We start from the raw sequence: 23,612 nt of genomic DNA on the forward strand, positions 1-23,612 counted from the left end.
TCCGTCGCTCTTCCCTTTTATACTGGCCCACGCGGACTACTTCAACCCTGCACGCACCGCCGTACCTTTTTTGAGTGCTCTCGCACTACAACCACCCGCGCGCGTATCCCTTTCGTCACCAGTGTGGCCAGTATGCGTTGTCGGATACCTCGCATCCGAAAACGCTACGACGGTTGCAGGGTTCGCCTTCTTATTGTTTCTAACACTTGCACTACTCAATCGATAATTTAAGGTTTCTTTTGCTGCATCCATGTTGCTGCTGTAAGGCCTCTTCAAGTAGGGTTTTAATAGATACCCTTGATCCCCAAGCAAAACGTACCGCATGTTACAATTTGTGCCTAGTGATGATTCTGGCGGAGGAGTGTTATATACCGGAGTATTTACGAACACTCCACTATCGTTCCTTTTGCCATAATCACCAAAATCGATAGTTATAAATTTATAGTTTGCATCTGCAACTGCTTGTAGGTGGACAGAAAAAAAAGTTTATAATTGAAAAATTGCGAACCAGTATTAGAAGGTCGCTTTATACGAATATATTTTCCGTCGATGGTTCCGATGCAATGAGGAAAAATGCCTTTCATGTCAAATTCAGCTGTTACTTTTAGTAATGATTCAATTGTTGGTACGGACATATGTGTTGAATGTACTGAAGACCATATTGCCTGTGATGTTTCATAGACTATGGAGCCTATCGTTTGATGCGAAATTCTGAATGAAAATGCAAGTGCTCTAAAAGATATGCCCGTTGATAAAAACATTGCTTTGCAAATATTGCGAACGAAGCAGGAGAAACTACAACACCTGAACAAGAAAAGAAGCAATTCCTTGTTCGCTTCTAGTTTTGCAGAGCCGTTGGACAAACTGCCACAAGAGTGGCAAATGGGAGCAAGGTTTACATTGCTGGAAGCCTATAACAATTATGTAAAAGAAATAGAATACGAAAATAATAATAAGTAATTGAAACATGCACGTGTGTGTCCTGGTTTTTCCCCTGATTACCTGTTCCATTTTAAGTTTAAATTTAATCCCAAAATTGACTATCAACATAATCCTCGTCGGAGTTATTAGGTTGCGTGGGCTCTAACATCTTTGATACAAATTATACTAGTTTTCCCCTAATGCTTTTGTTGTTCGGCTGATATCAACTTCTAAACCCGAAATGCTAGCAATCACCATAGCTTATAATTCCAAAACGCACAGCTCCGCAGCGTCAGCAACCAGCAATGCCGAAAAAAATTAAAAAGTTTGAATTTATCAATTCAATTAGAATTCCATCTGTTATGTTATGTGTTAAGAGGAATAAATGAATGGTTGTTATAATCCTTGTTGATTTTCGATCGTATTCTTCCCAACATGTAAAAAAATGTCCCTTTTCGTATTCTCATATATTCCATAAACTTCACATTGTCTGGGGAAATAATGTAACGAACTCGCCCAATTCCTCTCGTTCTTCCAGTAATTGTATTTTTCCCGGTCTTTTTTTCGTGCTAATGCCTCCAAACACACAAGACCAATAGCAGAACTGCTCTTCAACAACCAAAATGGATTGTAAACTGATGATGCAGTTTCCATTTCCTTCTACGACTGTTTTGAATCTATATCAACCACCACCAAAAACAGCCACTGGCAATTTGACAGCAGCTCGCTAGCTTGCTCGTTGTTCAATGAGCGCGTAGACCAGGTCCAGCTTTGCTCATTGAATGTTTGTTGAATGTTCAGTGACTGTAGACCAACGCATAAGCGTTTGGCGTATATTTCAACACTACAGTTCATAGACATTTTTTTACCAAAACAAATAATTATGTTTGATAAATGTGATTGTAAAATACATTTTATACGTATGACATACATTGGAATAATAGTGTAAAAAAGACACATAATTCTATTATAGCGATTTTTCAGTCCTGTTCGTTAGCGTTTAGGGAAAACTATCTGTAGATGTAGGCACAGGCGGAAAGTAAAAGCAGATGAAAAACTCATTTAATAAACTACCTAGTCGGATTCGTTATGGTAGATTACTTAATTATTTATTACTTTATTGAAACTCTTTATAACCTGGTTGGGGCAGCCCCCTGGTGTATGTGATAAACGGCGCCGGCCCACACGGCAGGACCGGGGTTCAAATCTAATCCGGACCGTACCCTCGTAGCAAGCACTGACTATCCAGCCACGTGGTAAAATAAGTCTTGTAAGCCAGAAATGGCCGGCATGACCTCAGAGGTCGTTACGCCAAGAGGAAGAACCTAATTGTTATTTATTAAATAAAAAAGTGAAGGAATTATTTTGGTTAAAGTCTGAAATAAGGACACCCCCTCTCACGGTCATTCACCTGAGTGATTATTTTTCGTGCAGGATGGTTCGGAGGCTATGCATTGTGGCCACCGTCACAATTACGGTTGCATGCTTTTTTATATTTTCCTCTGTACGGTGAGCAAAATGACACGCCGAACGCTATCGCATCATTTTCCACTGCACCGGAGCCAGCTGCGCAAAATGAACCGGCTAGCACGACGCTATCTAAACTATCTACTAAACTAAGGGCAAAATGGTGTTTGTTTGAAAGCGGTTTTAGTATATCTATTTTTTGCTGCTCTATTTGGAACAACTCCTGCGTGATAGAAATCAAATCGCTGTTTTTTGATGATTTCGCAATTGGATGCTGCGGAAGTTTGAGTACAGATGGTTGAGGCTCCGGTTCAGCACTTACTGGAGAACGAGAATAGTTCCCTATATCTTCTTCGTTCGAATTATCCAAGTACTCTAAAAATCAATCGGTGGAATTCCATCGGTGGAATATTGCTAACCATAGTGCGAGAAGCGAACACATCTCTTAAAAAGCTAAGCGGCATAAAATGCTTCCATTGCTTCCGTGCTGAAGCAGCACAACCAGTCGGCATATTATTTCGCGCGTTTTCTCGCCGAAATTGAGTCCGTAGAATTGGCCACTTTTTCTTCAGGAATTCAGCTAGTTCGCAACGAAATAAAAATAATAAGTATTTATTAATTAACTCTTTTTTATATTTCTGTAACAGATTTTTATCCACAGGTTTGGCATTCAGAACACTGGCATCTTCATTTCGGATTTCGCATCAAACAGTTGCATCTATTATAGGCTAAAGTCTGAAATAAGGACCCCCCCACTCACGGCCACTCATCTGCGTGTCAATTTTTCGTACAGGGTGGTTCGGAGGCTATGCAATGTGGCCTGAATTTAATTTTTTTTAAAATTACAAATACATTGTAGGGGTGTTTTCGCGTAGTGAATTTATTTAATTAATTTATAATTTATTAATCGAGGAACCAAGTGCCATATCCTGTTTGTGAAACCGTAAAATTTTCCTCATTTTTGGCCCAACTTTGCCCCATAACTCAGGCGGTATCCAACAAATCGCCAATCTTTCTTCTGATTTGGCTAGATGGCACTTGTGGCTACATTTCGTCCATGCACCACTAATCGCTACCATGTCTGTGGCCGGAGCTATTCGCGAAAGCAACTGTTGCACTTTGTCGGGTATTTGGTGCAATTTTACTCATTTTTGGCCCAACTTTATCTCATAACTCGGGCGGTATCGAACGGATCGCCAATCTTTGACCTGTGGTCGATAGATGGCACCAATGGCTACATTTTCTTCTTAGACGGCCTCAGGTGTCTGTGCCTCGAAACATAATTAAAAAAAACACGCAACCGATTGCGAACCATCCTGCACGCAAAATAGTCACTCAAGTGAGTTACCGTGAGTGGGGGGGTTCTTATTTCAGACTTTAGCCCTATTACATATATACGACACTTCTGAAGCAATATGGGATGCGCTTAAAAACATTTATTTGCCTGTACCAACTGAAGATGCATTGTTAAAGGTCGCCAGAAAATATGAATTATTGTGGAATTTTCCAAACTGCTTTGGAAGTATCGGAAGTGTGCGTTCGGCATATTAGTGGCATAATGTGGATACAATTATAAAGGCTGCGTGCATTTTGCACAATGTCTGCATTGAAAGACTAAGCAATATTATAGACATTACTACATTATAGACAATATAGACATTACTAGATAAAGAAACCATCCCTAGTCTTGCCTCCACATTAGATTTGAGCTACTTCGTAAATGAAGGGATAAATCCATTTCGATTGTAAAAACTAGTAAGCAATTAAAGAAATATGTATGAATATTCATAGAAAATGTTATATCAAATTTATCCGTTAGAACTAGAATCGTGGTATTTGATTCCATCCGAGTTCCAAATAATTGCCTAAAATCGTTGAAAACTTTTCGACTAATTACACCCAACCTCCTACAACGAGAAGGAATTGTAGATTATCATCTGAACGATTGCGATATTCACACCAGTGGAACAAAACGCTTCAAATTCAATTTTTCGACTCACATTTCGACTCACTTTCGGCGGGTCGAAAATTTTGACAACTCCATACATGGTGAATCGAAATTGCTGCCGGTTAGCAGACCTGTTTCGACTCACCTTTTTGCCCTTTTCACCATGGTGCTTTTCATAGGCCTTCAGAAGCTGTGCCGTGCGTTTCGCTTTGCTTTGTTGACTGAACGATTGTTGACATGAATGCTCACCATAGCGCCATGATAATGTCACAGGTGTGGTGAAAAAACTTTATTTGATACATCAATTTACCATAGAGTTGAGTCGAAAATTTGAATTTATATCTGGTGCCGGCTGAAACCCTGTTCCTCAATCCGCGCTTTGTAACGAATAATTTCCCCTTTTTCGGTTCCTTTTCTTTTTAATTAACCAGCGACTTTCGATGACTTTCTTACCTATTGGCACCTCCTCCAAATCCCACGTACCGTTCTTTTCATGTGATTTGAGTTCCTCATCCATTGTGGCCTTCCAGGAACGGACATCTGATACCCACCATTATGTAATCGTTCAAATATCCAGGCTGCTTACCCCGATTGCGCCTAACTGTTGGTATTTCTTCGACTTCATTGCTGTCGCCTTCCACTTGTTCTGAGAATCTGGTAATTGTGTTAAGAAATAATTAGTCTTCAGAATTAGATCGTATTGAAAGATCTCCATTGTTCGACACGACACACTCGTCTGCATTATCCTTCTCGGTAACTTTACCCTCACTGGCACTGACTGGCTGCTTGCGCCGCGCGTCTCTTTCCTAAAACTTCACATCACGGCATATTGTAATTCGATCGTTTGAAAAATCCACAAAAGCGTACCCCTTTTGTTGCTCGGAATATCCGACGAATGTCAATTTTCGAGCTTTGCTAGCAAACTTATCTCTCTTTGTTTTTGAAACGTGCACCCATGCCCTACTACCAAACACACGAAGATGATCCACTTTCGGTTTTCGGAAAAAACCACTTTTCATAGGGAATGCATTTCACCACACTTCAAAACAATCTGTTCTGCAAATAGTTAGCACACAGAACTGTTTAACCCAAATATTTCGTAAACAGGAAGATAGCCTTCACTTAACCTCAATGAGCACAGTTTTCGTAATATACAAAGAACCGAACAAAGAGTGTACCAAATGTCTTTTACCTTAGTTTTATTCAGGATACAAACTACTACCTCGACCGTCGAACTTTTCATAGCATGTGCTTTCGCATCACCAGCTATCCACTTTGCAACCAGCTTTTCCGGCTTGACATCCGAAATATAGGACGCCAAATCCTGCCGAATCAATTCCATTTAAAGATGAAATTTCCATATTTCAAAGTTTTTGCCTTTCAAACGCGAAAGCACAATTTACCATAACTTGGTAATAAATGCGAAACACACACGGTTGATAACACTTCAATACATATTTTTTTTGCAACGAATGAATAAAAAAACTATAGTTCAGAGTTCAAATCGCGAAGTGCATTATAAAGGCGTAGGCTGTGATACTAAACTAAACTGTATGACACACGTAGCATGGTAGAAGGTATATATTTTAGACTGTTTGTTAAAGATTTTCTGCTATAAGCAAGACAGAAGTTTTTTTACAAACGCTTTCTTGTCAACAATTTATGAAAAAAATAGCTTTTCGGAAAAAAAAACTTCATTCAACCAAAAGTAATTTCTCTTAAAGCCGATGAATGAATCAACATAAAACAAGTTATTTTTTTAGCAATGTTGAAGAAAATTTTGAACTAACTCATTAGAATAATTAAAATGTACTAAATCACATACGGCTTTAAGTATAGTGTTGAGATTTATCTGAATTAGGTAAAATTAATTTGAAATATTTCACGGAAAGTTACATGCAATATAGACCTTAGCTAAAAAACTGCACTAGAGGAGTAAACATGACAACCGATCTAGGGCAATTTTTAATGAACTAATAGGATTAGGAAATGAACTCTATGTAAATGAACTTAAGGACAAATGAATAGACAGTAGCTAACCGATCATCGCGCGCGTTACACATATTTAAAGAATCCGGAAAATTCAGCGAAAGAAACAATCTCTCACGACTAGTTTCGTGAGGTTTCTCACATAAATCATTTTTGGTAAAAAAAAACAAACTGAGAAATTCAAAATTAATAACAAAATAGTATGCTTAGAAAAAGACAATGTATAAAACATGAAGAAAGCCGCTTTAGAATGAGAGTGACTTTACTTTTCGTGTTTTGCTGGTTTATTAAATTTAATCATGCAACACGTCATTAAAAACAATATAAAATACACAATAGATAAAGTTAAACGAATCACAACTCGTTTCAAACATAGCGCTTTAGCATAAAAAATTACATGAAATAAAACTAAATTTAAAACTGCCTGAATTAAAATTAAAGCAAGGCGTTACAAATCGGAGGAATACCACTTTCGATATGTTAGGCATGATATGAACAGGCAATATCCGTTTTACAGTTTTTTTATTTAGCGACGAAGGAGTAAATGAGTGTACGAAGCGAAGAACCTTTCCTACTTTAGAAAGCTTTACCATTAGAACTCTTTGTTTTAAAATGGCCAGAACAGTACAAGAAACAAATCTGTCAAAAGAAATAGCTACACTAGTTGGGATTCTTGATTCCGATTTACGAGTAAGGTTTGATAATTATAATAACATAATAACAGATCAAGCCATAATCCTTGATCCAACAATTTTCCGATGAAAAATATGATGCGAATTGGTAATGCGAAAATGGTATACAAAACGATCTTTTAAGAGTTAACAATAAAGATATTTTTAAAGGATCTGAAGTGGGGTTGAACTTCTTTTTTATTTTGATCAGGATCGGAGATCCTCATTCGCTGTCTTGCCAAAACCTTCTGGTCTTTGACCTGATAATTTGTTCTGCTTATATACTATTTGGTAGCGCTCGCTAAATGCGCGAAGGTGATCCGTTTTGATGCACGGACCTGATCCGTTTTGTTTTCTTTGGTTGAAAGTAGCGTGGATGCTACACTACTCCCCCTCTATTTCGAAGAGCGTAAAATGGACATTTTTTTGTACGTTTTCTAGATAGTATGCGGGTTTCAACCTATCTATTGAGATGGATTCATGTTTTCCATTTTTGTCGATAACAAAATATTTCCTGAGTTTCTTAACCACATCGTATGGCCCTTCGTACGGAGGTTCTAGGCCAGCTCTAACCCTATCAACCCTAATGTATACCTTTTTACAAGTTTCGATACTCTTATCTACGTATACCTTAGTGTTCGATTGTCGTGGTGATGTGGGAGATATTTTGCTGAAAAGGTTTTTTAATCGCGTTACATACTCCGTGGTATCGGGAGTAGGTGTTAATGACGGCGTTAGAAAATCAGCAGGCAACCGTAAATTTTGTCCGTAAACTAATTCTGCTGGAGTACATTTAAGATCTTCTTTATGTGTTATTCGTATTCCTAAAAGTACTATTGGTAACTTTTTAGTCCAGCGTTCAGAGGTATCATTTGCCATCAGTGAACCTTTCCATTGCCTATGAAAACGTTCCACTAATCCATTTGACTGTGGATGATACGCAGTAGTGGTAATGTGATGACTACCTAATAGCTTAGTCAGCTCAGCAAATAGTTTCGACTGAAACTGCCTACCTCTATCTGAAGATATGTTTACAGGACATCCAAATCGAGATACATAATTTTGAACTAGCATTTTAGCTACTGTCTCAGCGGTAATATCGGCTATTGGAAATCGAGTATACCTATCGATTACGGTTAATATGTAAGCCATATTATCGGAAAAAGGAAGCGGTCCTACTATGTCGATATGTATGTGATCGAATCTTCCTGATGGAAGGTCAAAGCGAGACAAGGGTGTGCGCGTGTGCCTGTAAACTTTAGCTTTTTGACAATTATTGCAAGCTTTGGTCCATTCGTTGATGTTTTTATTCATGTTGGGCCAAACATATTTTAAAGCTATGAGTTTTCTAGTCGCTCGGATTCTGGGATTCTCAAAATATATCCCTGCAATCTATCTAATTTATATTTTGAATTTTTAGATTGATACTTCAAAACATTTTCTAATTCTGGATCGGTATTTTGGCTCAAAACTAGAGTATTATAATCCAGTAAGCTAGTCTCACTACTCTCACCGATGCGCGATAACGTGTATGCTACGACATTGCTATCACCTTTTATGTAGCGTATATCTGAGGCGAATTGGGATATGAAATCCAAATGTCTGGATTGCCTGGGAGTTTTATCCGCTTTAGAGTGAATAGCAGTAGTGAGGGGTTTGTGATCTGTTAGGATGAAAAATTCCCTCCCTTCATTGAAATACCGAAAATGTTCGATAGCCAAATAGATTGCTAGTAATTCCTTATCAAAGGTGGAATATTTTTGTTCAGCATCTGTAAGCTGTTTTGAGAAAAAGGCTAGTGGTTCCTAAGTGCCATTGTTATCTTGTTGTAACACAGCTCCGACTGCTATATTTGAAGCATCGGTTGTTATATTGTAATTACTATTGTTATTTGGATAGCTGAGCAATGTGGCTTGGGCAATACCAGCTTTCAGCTTTTGAAACGCTGTTTCGCATTCTGGAGACCAATCCCAAGAGTTTGATCTGAACTTGGAATGAACGGCAATGTGTTTGTGCAGCGGTTTCATTATCTCTGCGATGTGTGGAATAAACCGGTGGTAATAATTTACCATACCCACAAAACCTTGCAGCTGCTTTAAGGATTTGGGTTGAGGAAAATTATTGATTGCATCAACTTTATCCTTACTTGGGGTAATACCCTTGCCGTCAATATGATGCCCTAAAATTCGAGCTGGGGTACTCCAAACACACACTTAGAATGTTTGAGTTTTACATAATTTTCCGCCAATCTTTTCAGGACCTCTCTCACATGCAAGATGTGATCTTCTTGAGAAGTGCTTCCGATCAAGATTTCATCGATGTAGACGAAAACATAGTCTAAATCTTGGAAAATTGTGTTTACAAAACGCTGAAAGGTTGGTCCAGCATTTTTAAGACCGAAGGACATTCTTAGAAATTCAAAAAGTCCAAAAGGTTTGTGTTCGCGCGCTACTCGCGGAACGCTTTATTGCGAGAAATTTAGTTTAAATTTTGAACGTGAATTTTTAGCTCCTACGTTGTGTTTAGCTTTGTAATGAACTGACGCTATTACAGCAGCGCGATGGCGCTGGTCCTAAACTGTCTTTTCGCCTCGCGCTAAACCATTTTCGCCTCTGTCAAACTTCGTTGTTGTCCTGTCATCAGTGTTGGCAAACAACACTTTTGTTCTGCGCGAACATACTCCCCGGCCTTGACTTAATGTCAATACTTATTACATGTGCTTCGAACCTTCACTCAGACGATGCCATCGGTAATATTGCTATCTTAGTGATAGATCTAACGATTTCTCCGCGTGCGGTGCGCAATGTTACTACCCGCGTTATTTTATCAGCACCGGTGTGCAGCTTCACGATTCGGGCTAACGGCCAGCGCGTAGTTGGTAGCAAATCATCCATCAGAATGACCATCCTACCCGGTACTAAGTCGTCGTTACGTGCTGCGATTCTCGTGTCCTTTTGTAACTCCTGCAGGTATTCCATCCTCCAATGCTTCCAGAATTGCTGTACTATCACTTGTTGTTTTTACAGCTCGCTCAGTCCGTATGGCTTTAAGTTCGTGTAATTCGGCTCCGGTACGGATTCCAATGAGGAAATGTGCCGGGGTTAACGCTGCTAGATCGTTGGGATCTTCCGACATCGGCAGCAGCGGACGAGAGTTCATGACTGCTTCGATTTGGTGTAGCACCGTGCAATAACCCTCGAAGCTTAGCTTGGTGTTGCCTAGTTGTCGATACAGATGCCGTTTTGCCGTTTTCACCGCCGCCTCCCATAGCCCACCAAAATGTGGCGCCTTGGGTGGTGTAAGATGCCAAGTTATTCCGCTCTCGGCACAGTTTGCGGCTATGAGGCTCTGCTTCTGCTCATCCCGGAACATTTCAAACCGCTCTACCAGCTCGTTCTTGGCACCCTCAAAGTTCTTCCCGTTGTCGTAATGCAGGTGGGCAGGCAAACCCCGCCGAGACGTAAATCGATGAAGTGCAGTCATGAATCCGTTCGTAGTCAGATCGCTTACAAGCTCCAGATGAACGGCCTTCGTTGCAAAACACACAAATACGCACAAGTACGCCTTCAGTGATCCTGCTCTCTTATGCACGGGCTTCAGGTACAGTGGTCCTGCGTAATCGACACCAGTCACCGAAAACGGTCGACTAGGAGTTGTTCGGGATGTGGGCAGCTGCCCGATTTGTTGTTGTGCCAGTGTTGGTTGCAACCGTGCGCAACGGAAACAATGTCGCACTATTCCTTTTACCAAGTGTCTTCCATCCAGTGGCCAATATTTTTCACGTAAGTGTGATAGGAGCAATCTTCCTCCACCATGTATTAGATTCACATGTAAATGCTCTCCTATTCGTAGTGCAAGCGGATGCTTTTTTGGCAGCAATACTGGATGCTTGGCCTGATAAGGCAGTTGAGACAGTTTTAGTCGTCCTCCAACACGCAATAGTTCATTCTCATCAAGGAAAGGGTTTAGTCTTCTTAACGGTGAGTTTTTTGTTAACTGCTTTCCTTTTTTCAGAAGTGCTATTTCAGCGTTGAATGCATCTTGCTGAGCCAATCTCGCAAGATCGATTTCTGCCTTCTGCAGCAAATCTGGTGACAAATGTCCATTCAACCGCTCTTCCATGTTAGACGCGTTGGTTCGAGTTTTCTCTTTTAGGTTCAATATAAACCTCCGACATTGTGCAATTACTCATACCAATTTTCTAAAGGACGAATAACGCTCGAACCAAGGGTGCACTGGTATTGTTGTCGTCATAGTGGCTGTAATTAGTCGCTTTTCCATTTCTGCCTCACATGCTTGAGGAGGATTCGATGTTGGCCACGTGTGCTTCGGTGATACCAACCAAGTGGGACCATTACGCCATAGTTTGCTCTCAACGAACTCCGGAACAGACATGCCACGCGAAACCAGATCCGCTGGGTTTTCCGAGCCCGCTATATGCCTCCAAACTCCGTCACGAGTGAAATGCTGTATTTCGGCTACTCGATTAGCCACGTACGTTTTCCAAGCGTTCGGTTGTGAAGCGATCCATTGCAACGTGATGCTTGAGTCCGATCAGAACCATGACTTAACGACGTCAATGCAAAGTGCTTTCTGGACTCGATCATGCAAATGTGCGCCCAAAACGGCTGCATTCAACTCCAAACGCGGTATGGTTAATCGCTTCAGAGGTGCTACGCGAGATTTGGAAGCCAATAATGATATGCTATCGTTCCCCTTTTCGTCTTTACAACGTGCGTAAATACATGCACCATACGCAGCTTCTGAGGCATCGCTGAAAGTGTGAAGTTCGACTACGGCATTCGGCAAAAACGCATATCGTTCAAGCGCATATCCTTCTAACAACGGTATTTGCCTAGCGAACTGATTCCACCTAACTCTCACTGGTTCCTCTCAGGGTTCGTCCCATCCGCACGATACTTGCCACAAGTATTGCATAAGCATTTTGCCGGTGATCACTACTGGTGCTATGATGACTAGCGGATCGAATAAACGCGCTCATCTTTATGTACCATTACCTGCCTGTACATTTTGGCGATATCTCCAACCAATGCGACTCGATAAGTCATGAACCGCAGTATGATGTTCAGCAGGTCGCAGGTCGGGTTCAGTGCACAGTGCATCGTTGAGAGAGTGCCCCGTTGATGTTTTTGCCGATCCATCAAAAACCACTCGCAGCTTAGTTGTGGCGCTCGGTTCTTTGAAGACCGCATGGTGTGGCAGATAATATACAGTTGCTGGCTGCTCTCGTTTCTTCTTGGAACGCTCCATGTGTCCCAGCTCTAGGTATTCGCGCACAAATTGATGGTACCCTTCTTTCAGGTGGACATCACGATGAAATCGTTTCTCCAACTGCGCAAATCGTTTCATCGCACATTCCTTTTGATGCCCCTAACATTGCATCGAATCCGGGTTTCTTGGGCAGACGTACGATGTATCTACCGCTGGAATCTCTGGTCGTCGTTTGTTTGTAGAACTCTTCACAATAGCTCTCTTCTGTCGAGTAAGAATGATTTAGGCATAATTCTTCATTCTTCCAGAAACGCTCCAACTGTTGTTCAAGGGAAACCATACACGCGGCAACAGTAATCGCTGGTCCTAAGGTTTCGCATGATGAAGCAGCACCCCTTACCACCCATCCAAAGACGTTGTCCACCCCGCTGCGAAGATCTCCCTTAAGAAGATCCTTAACATATCCCTTAACAACACTATTTTTGTTAAGGGAGATGAACCCTCTTGTGAGCGGTTTTGAGCGACTTTGAGCGCTTTTGAATGTGTTAGTGCGTATTCTCAGCCGCAAATCGCCGTCCCCCCTCCCCTCTGCCATTCCTTTTTCCCATACTATCGCTCTTTCACCCTCCCTCAAAATGTCATCATTAATATAATGAAATTCAAAACAAATTCTTTCCAGTTAAGAAGACAAAAATGTACGTCTATTTCACATAAAATATTATTCACATGATTTGCACTTTTATTTCACTTCCTGAAACGAAAAACCACATAAAAATTAAGCATTAACAAAGCATGAAGCAATAATGTTTTCATTGTACTTACGCCGGCTGCAGATCCGGTTGCAGATGCCGCTTACACATCGGTGGTTTGTGCCGACAGAACAACAATTTTGCGATTTTTCGAGCTCGTAGCACTTATTCTTGCTACCGTCAACTGTTTTTTTACTAAATGACACAGGATTTATGCACATTTCACAAAATAATATCGAATAAAATACCACGGGCACTATTTTCTCTTCTGCCGAACACCATTTCTGACTTGACGGAGCTGTCAAAACGCGAGCGTCAAATGCTCAACAATGCAGGGGTGCTGGCCATTATTCAAATATAGACTTTTGTTTTTGTATCGTATTATTCGAAGATCCGATAGATACATAATTTTCATCATGTTCTATTTCACCTATTGAATGTAAATAAAATGTCATCCATAAATGTAAATAGTCTGAAGTATCCATCGAGTATTGAAACATTATTTTTGGCTAAAGTCTGAAACACGACCCCCCCCCCCCACTCACGGTCACTCATCTGCGTGTCAATTTTTCGTACAGGGTGGTTCGGAGACTATGCAATGTGGCCTGAATTTGATTTTTTTTACAATTACTATTAAATTGTAAGGAGGTTTTCGCATAGTGAAAAGTGATTTATTCATCGAGGAACCAAGTTCCATACGCTGTTTGTGAAACCGTAAAATTTTCCTCATTTTTGGCCCAACTTTGCCCCATAGCTCCGCCGGTATCCAAGATATCGCCACACTTTCTTCTGGCCATGGCTAGATGGCACTTGTGGCTAGATTTCGTCCATGCACCACTAATCGCTACCATGTCTGTGGCCGGAGCTATTCGCGAAAGCTCCAACGGATCGCCAATCTTTGACCTGTGGTCGATAGATGGCACCAATTGCTACATTTTCTTCTTCGACGGCCATACCCTCAGGTGTCTGTGTCTCGAAACATAATTAAAAAACACGCAACCGATTTCGAACCACCCTGCACGAAAAAAAGTCACTCAAATGAGTGCCCGTGAGTGGGGGGGGGGGGGGTCGTGTTTCAGACTTTAGCCAAAAAAAATGGCTAAAGTCTGAAACACGACGGCTAAAGTCTGAAACACGACCCCCCCCACTCACGGGCACTCATTTGAGTGACTTTTTTTCGTGCAGGGTGGTTCGAAATCGGTTGCGTGTTTTTTAATTATGTTTCGAGACACAGACACCTGAGGGCATGGCCGTCGAAGAAGAAAATGTAGCAATTGGTGCCATCTATCGACCACAGGTCAAAGATTGGCGATCCGTTGGAGCTTTCGCGAATAGCTCCGGCCACAGACATGGTAGCGATTAGTGGTGCATGGACGAAATCTAGCCACAAGTGCCATCTAGCCATGGCCAGAAGAAAGTGTGGCGATATCTTGGATACCGGCGGAGCTATGGGGCAAAGTTGGGCCAAAAATGAGGAAAATTTTACGGTTTCACAAACAGCGTATGGAACTTGGTTCCTCGATGAATAAATCACTTTTCACTATGCGAAAACCTCCTTACAATTTAATAGTAATTGTAAAAAAAATCAAATTCAGGCCACATTGCATAGTCTCCGAACCACCCTGTACGAAAAATTGACACGCAGATGAGTGACCGTGAGTGGGGGGGGTCGTGTTTCAGACTTTAGCCATTATTTTAACCAATGAAAATGCTGTTCATATTAATATACGATCCTAACCCTGCACTGGCATTTGACATTCAACGGTGAAAACAACTCAGCAAAACTCAATCGTTGCAAAATACTTATAGAAGCCGGGTGTTTCGTGCGTTTTAATTTTTTTGCAATTGTAAGTAAACTGATAATAAACACATGCACATTATAACAGAATATTTCTTTGTAGGTAATATAAGATGGCAGCAAAACAAATTTTGGATGCTGTTGCAGCTTGTGAGCAGCGCATAGAGGAAAACAACCGGCAAACTTTTAAATCGACAACCGCTGTGGTTGAAATAAAAATGATGCTAAAAAGTGTATTTCCTAGCAATCCACCACCATCCGCCAATGCAAAACAAAATCCTACTTCCAATCCATCCTCCATCCAAAAACCGGCGTTCCATGGTTCGGAATTGGCCACCAAGGAACAGTTGGATACGTTGGAAGCCAATCTTTCTGTTTTGGAAAATTTTAAATCCATGGAAGATTGGCTTAAGCAGGAAATTAAGGACACTAATCCAAGACAACGAACGCATGAGTCGCTTGAAAAAATTTTTAGCAGAAGTTTTTTTGCTCAATGTAATTGGGCCGGTGCTGCTAAAACTGGATACGCCACTAAAATTGGTTTGGTGAAGTATCCGTTTTTACTCAAAGTGCTGAGGACGGTAGCCGAATTTCCAGACAATGCGGAGTTTGAAAAGTATATCAAATGCAAATTATATAATGCGAAAGGTGCGTGTAAGACCAAATTCCTTAGGAAAAGTGTAGTTCATACTGAACATAAGCGAAACGCCAAGATAGATAAATAAGATTAGGTACTTAAGTTGTTGTTTTAGTTAAGTTTTAGATTTAGATTATTACTCTACTACTTACTATTATTACTACTTATTATTACTTACTATTAGTTTATTAAATTCCAAAGAAATGCGTTGAACTATTTTGAACTATTGAATTTGAATTGAATAAAATGCGATTACCTGAACTTAATTGTTGATTACTAACTCTTCACCATGCCATGCAAGAATAAAAATTAAACTAAATTATGCATCCTAAAATGATAATGATGTCCCACCTCTTACCCATGCGTAGTGTTGAGAAAAAGCGAAATATTAATTTATTTATAACATTTGCAATTTGTATAACGAAAGCGCGCGCGAGTCTCAATAAAACGCATTACCATTTTTTTGTTTTGTATTCAATGATCTAACACATCATTAACATTTTATTCTAACTAACATGCAAATGTAAAATACATGCAACTAACCATTACCAGGAAGCTTTTATTGGAAATATACCCACACCTTTGACAACATTTGAAGTGTTAGTTTCAACATGATTCTAGTGTTAAACTATTATACTACATTGGAAAATTCGATTGAAAGGTATAAAGCAGAGGGGAAAGCATAAATGATTTTGGTTGAGGAGATCGTTGCATAGGGAGCTGCGAAAGAGGACGGCTGGGAAGAAAAACGGGCACTAATTTACATTTAATACAAGTGGAAGGCAATTCTACTCTTCTAGTACCAACATCTATATCTACTTTAAAAATATTCAAATCTACAGAAGACATATAAAAAACCTCCACTCCCTCAGTATCTACAAAAGAAACATCAAACACCTTCTCCCAAGAGCTTATTTCTAAACCATGAATTGTATAAGATAACGGCGTGCATTTCGTCGCTTTTATGTATCTACAAATCTTGCCATCGTTAGTCAAAAACCAACTATTTTGAAATTGTGGCTTAAGTTCAAAAGCAGCTGCCACTTGAAAACGACCCTTTTTTTTTATTCGTGGATAGGTTGGTTCAATACGATGAACGGCTTTACGAATTAGACCCTGTTCAGTAAGTCTGCCAGCAACATGTTCCAAAACTTTTGTTCCCGATCGAACACATGGTTTTATAAACCGCATATTATTTTCAAATTCATATGCTGAATATGAGTCCAGTGGTCCCAACCTCGCAACATCTTCAGCAACGTGCTGCAAGTTGTGTACATTGCTTGTTAAATTGGACAAGCCATAGTATTTGCTAAAATCTTTAACAAATCTATCAAGCATTTTTTTTGCCAATGGAAAAAGGTGTTGGTATTCCGTTGTGCTTAAGATGGTAATAGCACAAAAATAGAGCAAGTAATGGTTATATGCTTCATTCTTCATAAAATCTTTGTACACCACAACACTAATATAGTGGAGAAAGGTTCTAAACTCTGTAGCCTTCCACAAAGAAATTTCCTTTAGATGTCGCATTCTGCGTGGTATTTCAAACGGTAAGCGTGTCTGCATCAAAAAAGCAGATACAACTTCTTTTTGCCGAGGAAACATGTGTATAAAATAGTTCCTGTCAAACTTGTTATCCGTCAGGCCTTCAAGTATTCTTTTACTTGATCCTTCGTCTATTAAATGAAGGCGATCGGAACTAGGAACACCTTTTATCATATTGAATGATTCAATATTTTCCAAAGGTGACCATCCGGTATGGTGTCTTGGACAAACCCGGTTTCTAAAACCTTCATCCGTACGGGGCAAAGCATTTACTTCGTTTAATACTACAGTATAACCCCTTCCTGATCGTGCCCGTACGCCAACTGATGTGCAATACAAGCACCCATTGTATCCATTGTAGTTAATGGTTGCTGTAATATAATGAGGTGTAAAATGAATTAGTAGAATGTATACGTTTGCTACTGACTTACAACATAACCTTTAAAAATGCTCGCATCGGTGCATCTGCGATAAAGACACGCATAAAAAATGGCACTACTTTGTCGCCGATCTTCAATCCATTTCGCTGGAGTTCATTAATTTCCAACACTAATGGCTGAAGGAATTCTTCCAAACTACCCGGCTTCGACGATCCACCAAAAATGCCGACTACAAAAACGGGCAGATTACTTAACTCTACCACTCTTATTTGGATAGGAATAACACTGTTCCGACTCTTTCTAAATAGTGGTAGTCCATCAATCGACACATCTATCGAAATTCTGGAATTGTGTTTCTAAAAGTGGATAAAATTAAGATAAATAATCATATAATATGCTCCTTCCAGTATCGAATCATTCAGATGTACTTACTCAAAATAGCTAGCTAACACTGGCTGTATCCCTCGATACCACAATTTCCCGCCATTTATCGATTGAATTTGATTACCCACATGAGAGGGAGTTTTTAAAAGGGTTTGGGGTGATTTTGGAACCGGTGCTTGAAAATGTTTCCTTAATATAGCTAGAATAGCTTTAGTTGCAAAGCGAGACAGGCGACATGTGATGACGAGATGCGTAAGCGCATCAGTTAAGGACAAATTATTAACAAAACTTAAATCATCGTCATGTTCCCCTTCACCATCCTCAACATCCTCTATAAAACTACTTTCCGCAGCACCATCACCACTAAACAATGTTGAACTAAAATCCGCCAGAATATCCAAAGGTTCTGGGGGATTAGATTCTGAAAAAGAATGTAAAACTGTTATATTTCTACATACCATGTACAATAATTAGCAAAACAAACTTGCCTATTTCTAAATTCGGCCATGGAAAATGCGACCCAGAAAAATTTGCATTAGAAAGCTGCTCGTCGCATTTCCTGTCCAATTCTTCCAATTCCCGCTTGCGTTTTCGGTAAAAATTTCCATCCTTTCGCAGTTTTGATGAATCCATGTTGTATCCTTCGAAACATAAAGGAATAATAGTAAAAAAGTTCCTCCTAAACCTTAGCACACGCACCGCTCAAAACATAAGCAAACATTAACGGCTTTAAATGTCACAACACACGATGAAAGAAAGAAGCAAAAGAAACTTCAAAAAAGAAAAGCCCGTGTAAGCGCAAGAGTGGCAAGATGAATACATTTGATTTTGGTTTGTGTGGGTGAGTAATCATACGGAGTAGGCGCTTTCAGGGTTTGTGCGGTAAGGCAATTGGTGGAAGTAGCATGAAACGCAAGGAAATTGAGTGTCGTCACTCAAAATGAGTGATTTTTTTCCGCCGGGCAGCATCACGGGAAAATCGTCACCTCTTTGCAATCGATTTGTCGATGTAAACAGCGTGTGGTAATGTTTAGCGCCAATGATTAGATCGATCGGCTGTGCTGTGTGGAATGTGGGGTCCGCCAAGATTATTCCACTAGGAATATTCCACGCAGAGATGTCGACACTACGCGATGCAAATTGGACAACATTTTGTCCATGACGAGAAAATCCACACGAGCCGCGTAATCACTGCTCCTGGAACGTATTTCTGCTGATACGCTCTCTTTCACTGCGATGGCTGCACCTCCAGCACCCTCCAGTGAAATGCTTACTGTCGACCTTCGCAAGTTAAGCATGCGTGCCAATCGACTTGTCATTATGTTCGGCTGGGAGGCGCTATCCAAAAGGGCACGAACATGGTGCGCCTGTTCAAAAGCGTCCAACACGCTAACTAATGCCGTTTGCAAAAACACCATATCGTGCGCAGTTGCACCTGCAGCAGCCACTAATCTCTGTTGCGTCCTGGACACTTCTGGTGTCGCTGATCCTGCTGCAGACTGGGGCGGCGTGGTTCTCGACGAAATCGCAGAAGTGTTAGAACGCTCACTGGGGGGGTCAGCGTGCAACAAGGAATGATGGCGCTGACCGCATTGTCGGCATCTGCCTCTAGCCGTACACTCTCGAGCAAAATGGTTTTGCTTTAGACAATTGTTGCAAAGCCGAGACGCTTGCTCCAATCTCTTCCGGTTCACGATGGGCATCTCTTGGAACCGGGGACACATGGCCCCTCCATGGTCCTGCTTACATATCACACAGCCATTCGTTCTGGTGGTCGCTGAGAACGTAGCCATTCTTGCGCAAGCGGCACGCCGCGATGGCTGTCGCTGGGTTGCTATGGCTGCGGCCTGCTCTTGCGTCACCATTAACGATTCTAACATGCGCATTCGCCTGCGCAGAAATTCCACTAAGGAATCGTAATCGGGATTGTCAGCTGTGGTCGCAAAATTCTCCCATTCACGCAAGGTTTCCATCGCCAATTTTGTGGTAAGTAGATGCTCCAGTAGTCCGCCCTGGCTGTCTCTGGCTGTCTCTTCCATTATCGCAGGGGTGGCGAACAATACCGCAAAATGCCGACGCTTCAACAGGTATTCATTTGAATACCGTTGCACCACTGAATCCCACGCTAAATCGTAATTGTCGGCGCTGAGCAATATGGATTCTATGATTTGCGCGGCCCTTAGATAATGAAATTTATGTATTTTGGGTACCTCCGTGTTGTCGTGTATCAGGCCTTCATAGGTGTTCCGGAACGGCAGCCACTGCATAAAATCACCACTAAACTCCGGTAGGGATATCGTCGGGAGTTTCAAACCCGTTAATGCTTTAGCGGCTCTGGTTGCCGGTTCGATGACACTACTAACGGTGGGCACTTTATTTTCTAATTCCGACTGCACTCTAAAACAAATGTCCTCGTATTCAGCCCGCGTTTCCTGGTTGCAGACCACTGCACTTTCTTCGGTTGCACTCTCTTCAAGCTGCAACTGCACTTCGTCGAGATCGGACCACAATGTTTTAAATCGCTCCAATCTCAACGCCACTTGAGCGACATCGCGCTCTTCCACAAAATCCTTCACGAACTTCTCATAGCGTCCTAACGACACCATCAAGGCGCGACGCTTCAACGCCCACTTTACTTGCTCGGACATCGCGAAGAAAAAATGTTCCTAAACTCGTTAAAAATTCACGTTACACACTAGGAATTTCTCGTCTTATCAATCCTGGTTACGGCACCATATGTTCGCGCGCTACTCGCGGAACGCTTTATTGCGAGAAATTTAGATTCTTTCGTTACGCGAATTTTTGGCTCCTACGTTGTGTTTGGTTTTTAATCTTGTAATGAACTGACGCTATTACAGCAGTGCGATGGCGCTGGTCCTAAACTGCCTTTTCGCCTCGCGCTAAACCATTTTCGCCTCTGTCAAACTTCGTTGTTGTCCTGTCATCAGTGTTGGCAAACAACACCTTTGTTCTGCGCGAACAGCTAGGAATGGTCCGTTTCTCTTTTTTGGCCTATGCAAGCACATAAGAAAAGGTCCAAACTTCTCTTCCATCGGATTTTTTACATGGCAGTTCGGACCATTTCCCCCTCCATTTATCGATCCGTTACTTTCGCTCTTTGCACGCCGGAATGACAAGACGTCGCGCTCCTCTTGCAATCCAAACAAGCCACTGTTACGGCACTCTTGCCGTTTGTGGCCCTCCTGACCGCACTTCATGCAGAGGTTGCTACGGTCTTCTCCAATTTAGGTATAAATAGTATGTCCCAGCATTTAAAACACTTTTTGGTCTCCTTCACTTCACGAAGGAGGCAGATGCTCCAGCCTACCCGTAGTTTCACCTGGTTCAACTTTTGAGAATCAGAGAACAGCACTTTGAAGACTACCTTCTGTGTGCCCTTTGCTTTTCCAGGTTAGACTCGAATCTCACATGATTGCACTTCCAGCCCAAATTGTTCATGAAGGGCCTTCGCAACATCCTCCGACGTTGCAACCTCTCAACCAGATCACGCACTCCTATTGATGTAGTCGCCGCGAGGGAGACAACAGATGCTTTCCCTTCTAGAGTCTTTGTAAGGGTTGCGGCAATCGAGGAACTCACGCTACATTTCTTCAGCTCAATGAGCAACTGTCCGCCTTGTGCTTTGCGTATCTTTGAGACTTTTTCTCCAACTTCCTGAAGAGACTTGTTCGATTTCAAGCCAGTCAGAATTCCAGCATATGTGTGTTCTCCAATACTGCTCAAAAGCAGTGCACCAGGCCTCTTGTACTCTCGGTCGCCTACTGACAATGTTACCGGGATGGTCCTAAAAATCGTCGTATCATTTTTGCTGCGTTGGGCGTTACACTCTGCTTCCGCCCGCGTCGATACCCGATGCAACAAAGGGTGATGGTTTTCTCGACAATTGTCAACGCCACAAGCACGCTTAAATCGGCACACTGTTTTCCCGTGGTTGTTCAGGCAATTGCTGCATAAGTCGTTTTTCTCTACGTATTCAAGCCGTGTCGCCACTGAAAGGTTTTTAAATACGTTACACGTTCTTACCTTGTGCGATGTACTTTGGCATACGTAGCATGCTTTTATTTCTGGGACCTCTACGGAGTGATGGTGCATACTCGTTCGCTTTTCCGACCGAACGACTCCTCTATGCAGCTTGCTCGCGCCAAAGTCTTTAACTTCCGTGATGTCTACAATCAGCTCACTTAGGTAATCCGCAAACACCTTCAGCGCCTTTCCACGTCTGTGCCTTCTAAAACGCACCCATTCCAGCTGGTAGCTTCCCGGCAGCTTGTCCTCCAGTTCCTCGACCAGCATTGGATTATCCAGATGCTCCTTCAATTCAGCTCCGACTATATGGCTTACTAATTGCTTCACAGCAATGCCGAAGCTTATAAACGACTCCAAACGATCAGCATCAGGAGTAGGTACCCCACGCACTTTACGCAGCAATGATTTTAAAATTCGCCGCGGTCTGCCAAAAAGATTTCGCAACTCTTCGATGATGTCCGGCACGGAATCGGCCAGCGCTAATCTTCCTCTTACTGCTTCCAGTGCATCGAGGTTCGAGGTTAGAAAACCCACACGCTTTCGTCGTATCCTCAAAGCTTCTGATGAACATCGGCCAGTCCTCGGGGACACCACTAAACACGGGTAACGGTTTTTGCAGTAATTTGCAAGCGGATACCTGGCGACGAGTGAGGGGCTTCTCTTCTGGCTCCGTTTCACTATCACTATCTAAAAGCATGCGATTTCTACACGACAAATTTTCACTCGCGGTACTACTAGTGTCATCGAGTAACCACGCGGCTGCTCTTGATGAACGCTGGTAACGATCGTTAGTAGCGCCGATCTCATGCTGCTTCATTCTCTCGAGCTCTAAGCGCAAGCTCTCGATCTCATTCTCCTTTTCTAGCATCTCAGTTGCATGCTTTGCCTCAAGCGCTTTGATGCCTTTGTCTTTACTTGACTGCTTTTTGCAGTCGCTCTCCTGGCGAATAGGTTTCGGCTGGCTCGCACCACGTGCATTCCGTTGCTTAGCTGTGTGCGTCGCTTCCGCCAGTTCGCCTTTCTCGAACTTCTCCACTCTCGCTGCTACTGCTCTCGTTCGTACCACAGCATCCTCAACGTCGCTGATCTCTCTTTTACTGACGGATTCACGTTGCGTCGTAGGCACCGCGTCCCGGGATGATACAGCCTCTTCGTTGGTAACCGTTTTCTGATCCATTGCTAGGATTATTTACGCACGAACACTTTTGCAGGTGGATGGAACAAGTTCACTTGAATCAAATTATCTCACAGTACTTGCTGATGTGAGGGTAATTAGCTTTTTATTGTTGAGTAGAATCGCGGACGTATACTTTTTTTAAATAAATCAACTTTATTTTTGCCTAAGTTGAGTGTTTTATAAAAAGCTAGTATGTTCCTCACCAACGATTGCTTAGCTACTGACCTGACCGGATCCCTTTCTACGCACACTTTTTCCCTCAACCGGATCTTGATCAGCGCACGCATATTCCTCCTACGCATCTCGTTTAGATCGTCGGGTCGAGGTGCGGTCGTTCTCAACAACGACCATCTTCTGGTAAGCCCAGAAAAGTTTCATGGTTACATGAGAATGTCTGCATGGACATTCTTCTATATTTTGGAGAAAATAAGGCCAAAACTGCGGAATATGCAGAAAACCAATATCAAACCGGAACATCGATTGATGCTGACCTTAAGGTAAGTTAAAAGTAATCGTTTACCATTAGAAATAAGTGATTGGTGCAACAATTCCATTTATTCCATCATAGGATGAAGTACAGAAACTTCCTTCGATGTGTAAAGAACTTACTGTAGCTGATGCAATGAAGGAAAAAAAGGTTTTTCTTTTTTATCTGATGAAGATGGATGGG

General features: G+C 41.7%; 2 protein-coding genes across 2 annotated transcripts; both read right to left on the reverse strand.

The window, feature by feature from the left end:
* Positions 1–9,924: 9,924 nt before the first annotated feature.
* On the reverse strand, positions 9,925–11,118 carry LOC125769454 (uncharacterized). Its single transcript, XM_049438188.1, has one exon. The coding sequence runs from the start codon at positions 11,116–11,118 to the stop codon at positions 9,925–9,927; it is 1,194 nt and encodes a 397-aa protein (XP_049294145.1).
* A 6,445-nt stretch (positions 11,119–17,563) lies between these two features.
* On the reverse strand, positions 17,564–18,680 carry LOC125767781 (uncharacterized). The gene is made up of 2 exons (XM_049434675.1): positions 18,207–18,680; positions 17,564–18,139 (listed from the first exon to the last, which is right to left on the reverse strand). The coding sequence occupies exons 1-2, from the start codon at positions 18,349–18,351 to the stop codon at positions 17,763–17,765; spliced, it is 522 nt and encodes a 173-aa protein (XP_049290632.1). The 5' UTR covers positions 18,352–18,680; the 3' UTR covers positions 17,564–17,762.
* Between the last annotated feature and the right edge of the window lie 4,932 nt (positions 18,681–23,612).

Source organism: Anopheles funestus, chromosome 3RL (assembly GCF_943734845.2).
Source record: "Anopheles funestus chromosome 3RL, idAnoFuneDA-416_04, whole genome shotgun sequence".
NCBI lineage: Eukaryota > Metazoa > Arthropoda > Insecta > Diptera > Culicidae > Anopheles > Anopheles funestus.

Bases quoted from the DNA above. Each gene is read 5' to 3' on its own strand.
- LOC125769454 (XM_049438188.1), bottom strand. From the start codon at position 11,118: ATGGAAGAGCGGTTGAATGGACATTTGTCACCAGATTTGCTGCAGAAG.
- LOC125767781 (XM_049434675.1), bottom strand. From the start codon at position 18,351: ATGGATTCATCAAAACTGCGAAAGGATGGAAATTTTTACCGAAAACGC. The intron at 18,140-18,206 runs GCAAGTTTGTTT...ATTCTTTTTCAG, and splicing joins ATGGCCGAATTTAGAAATAG to AATCTAATCCCCCAGAACCT.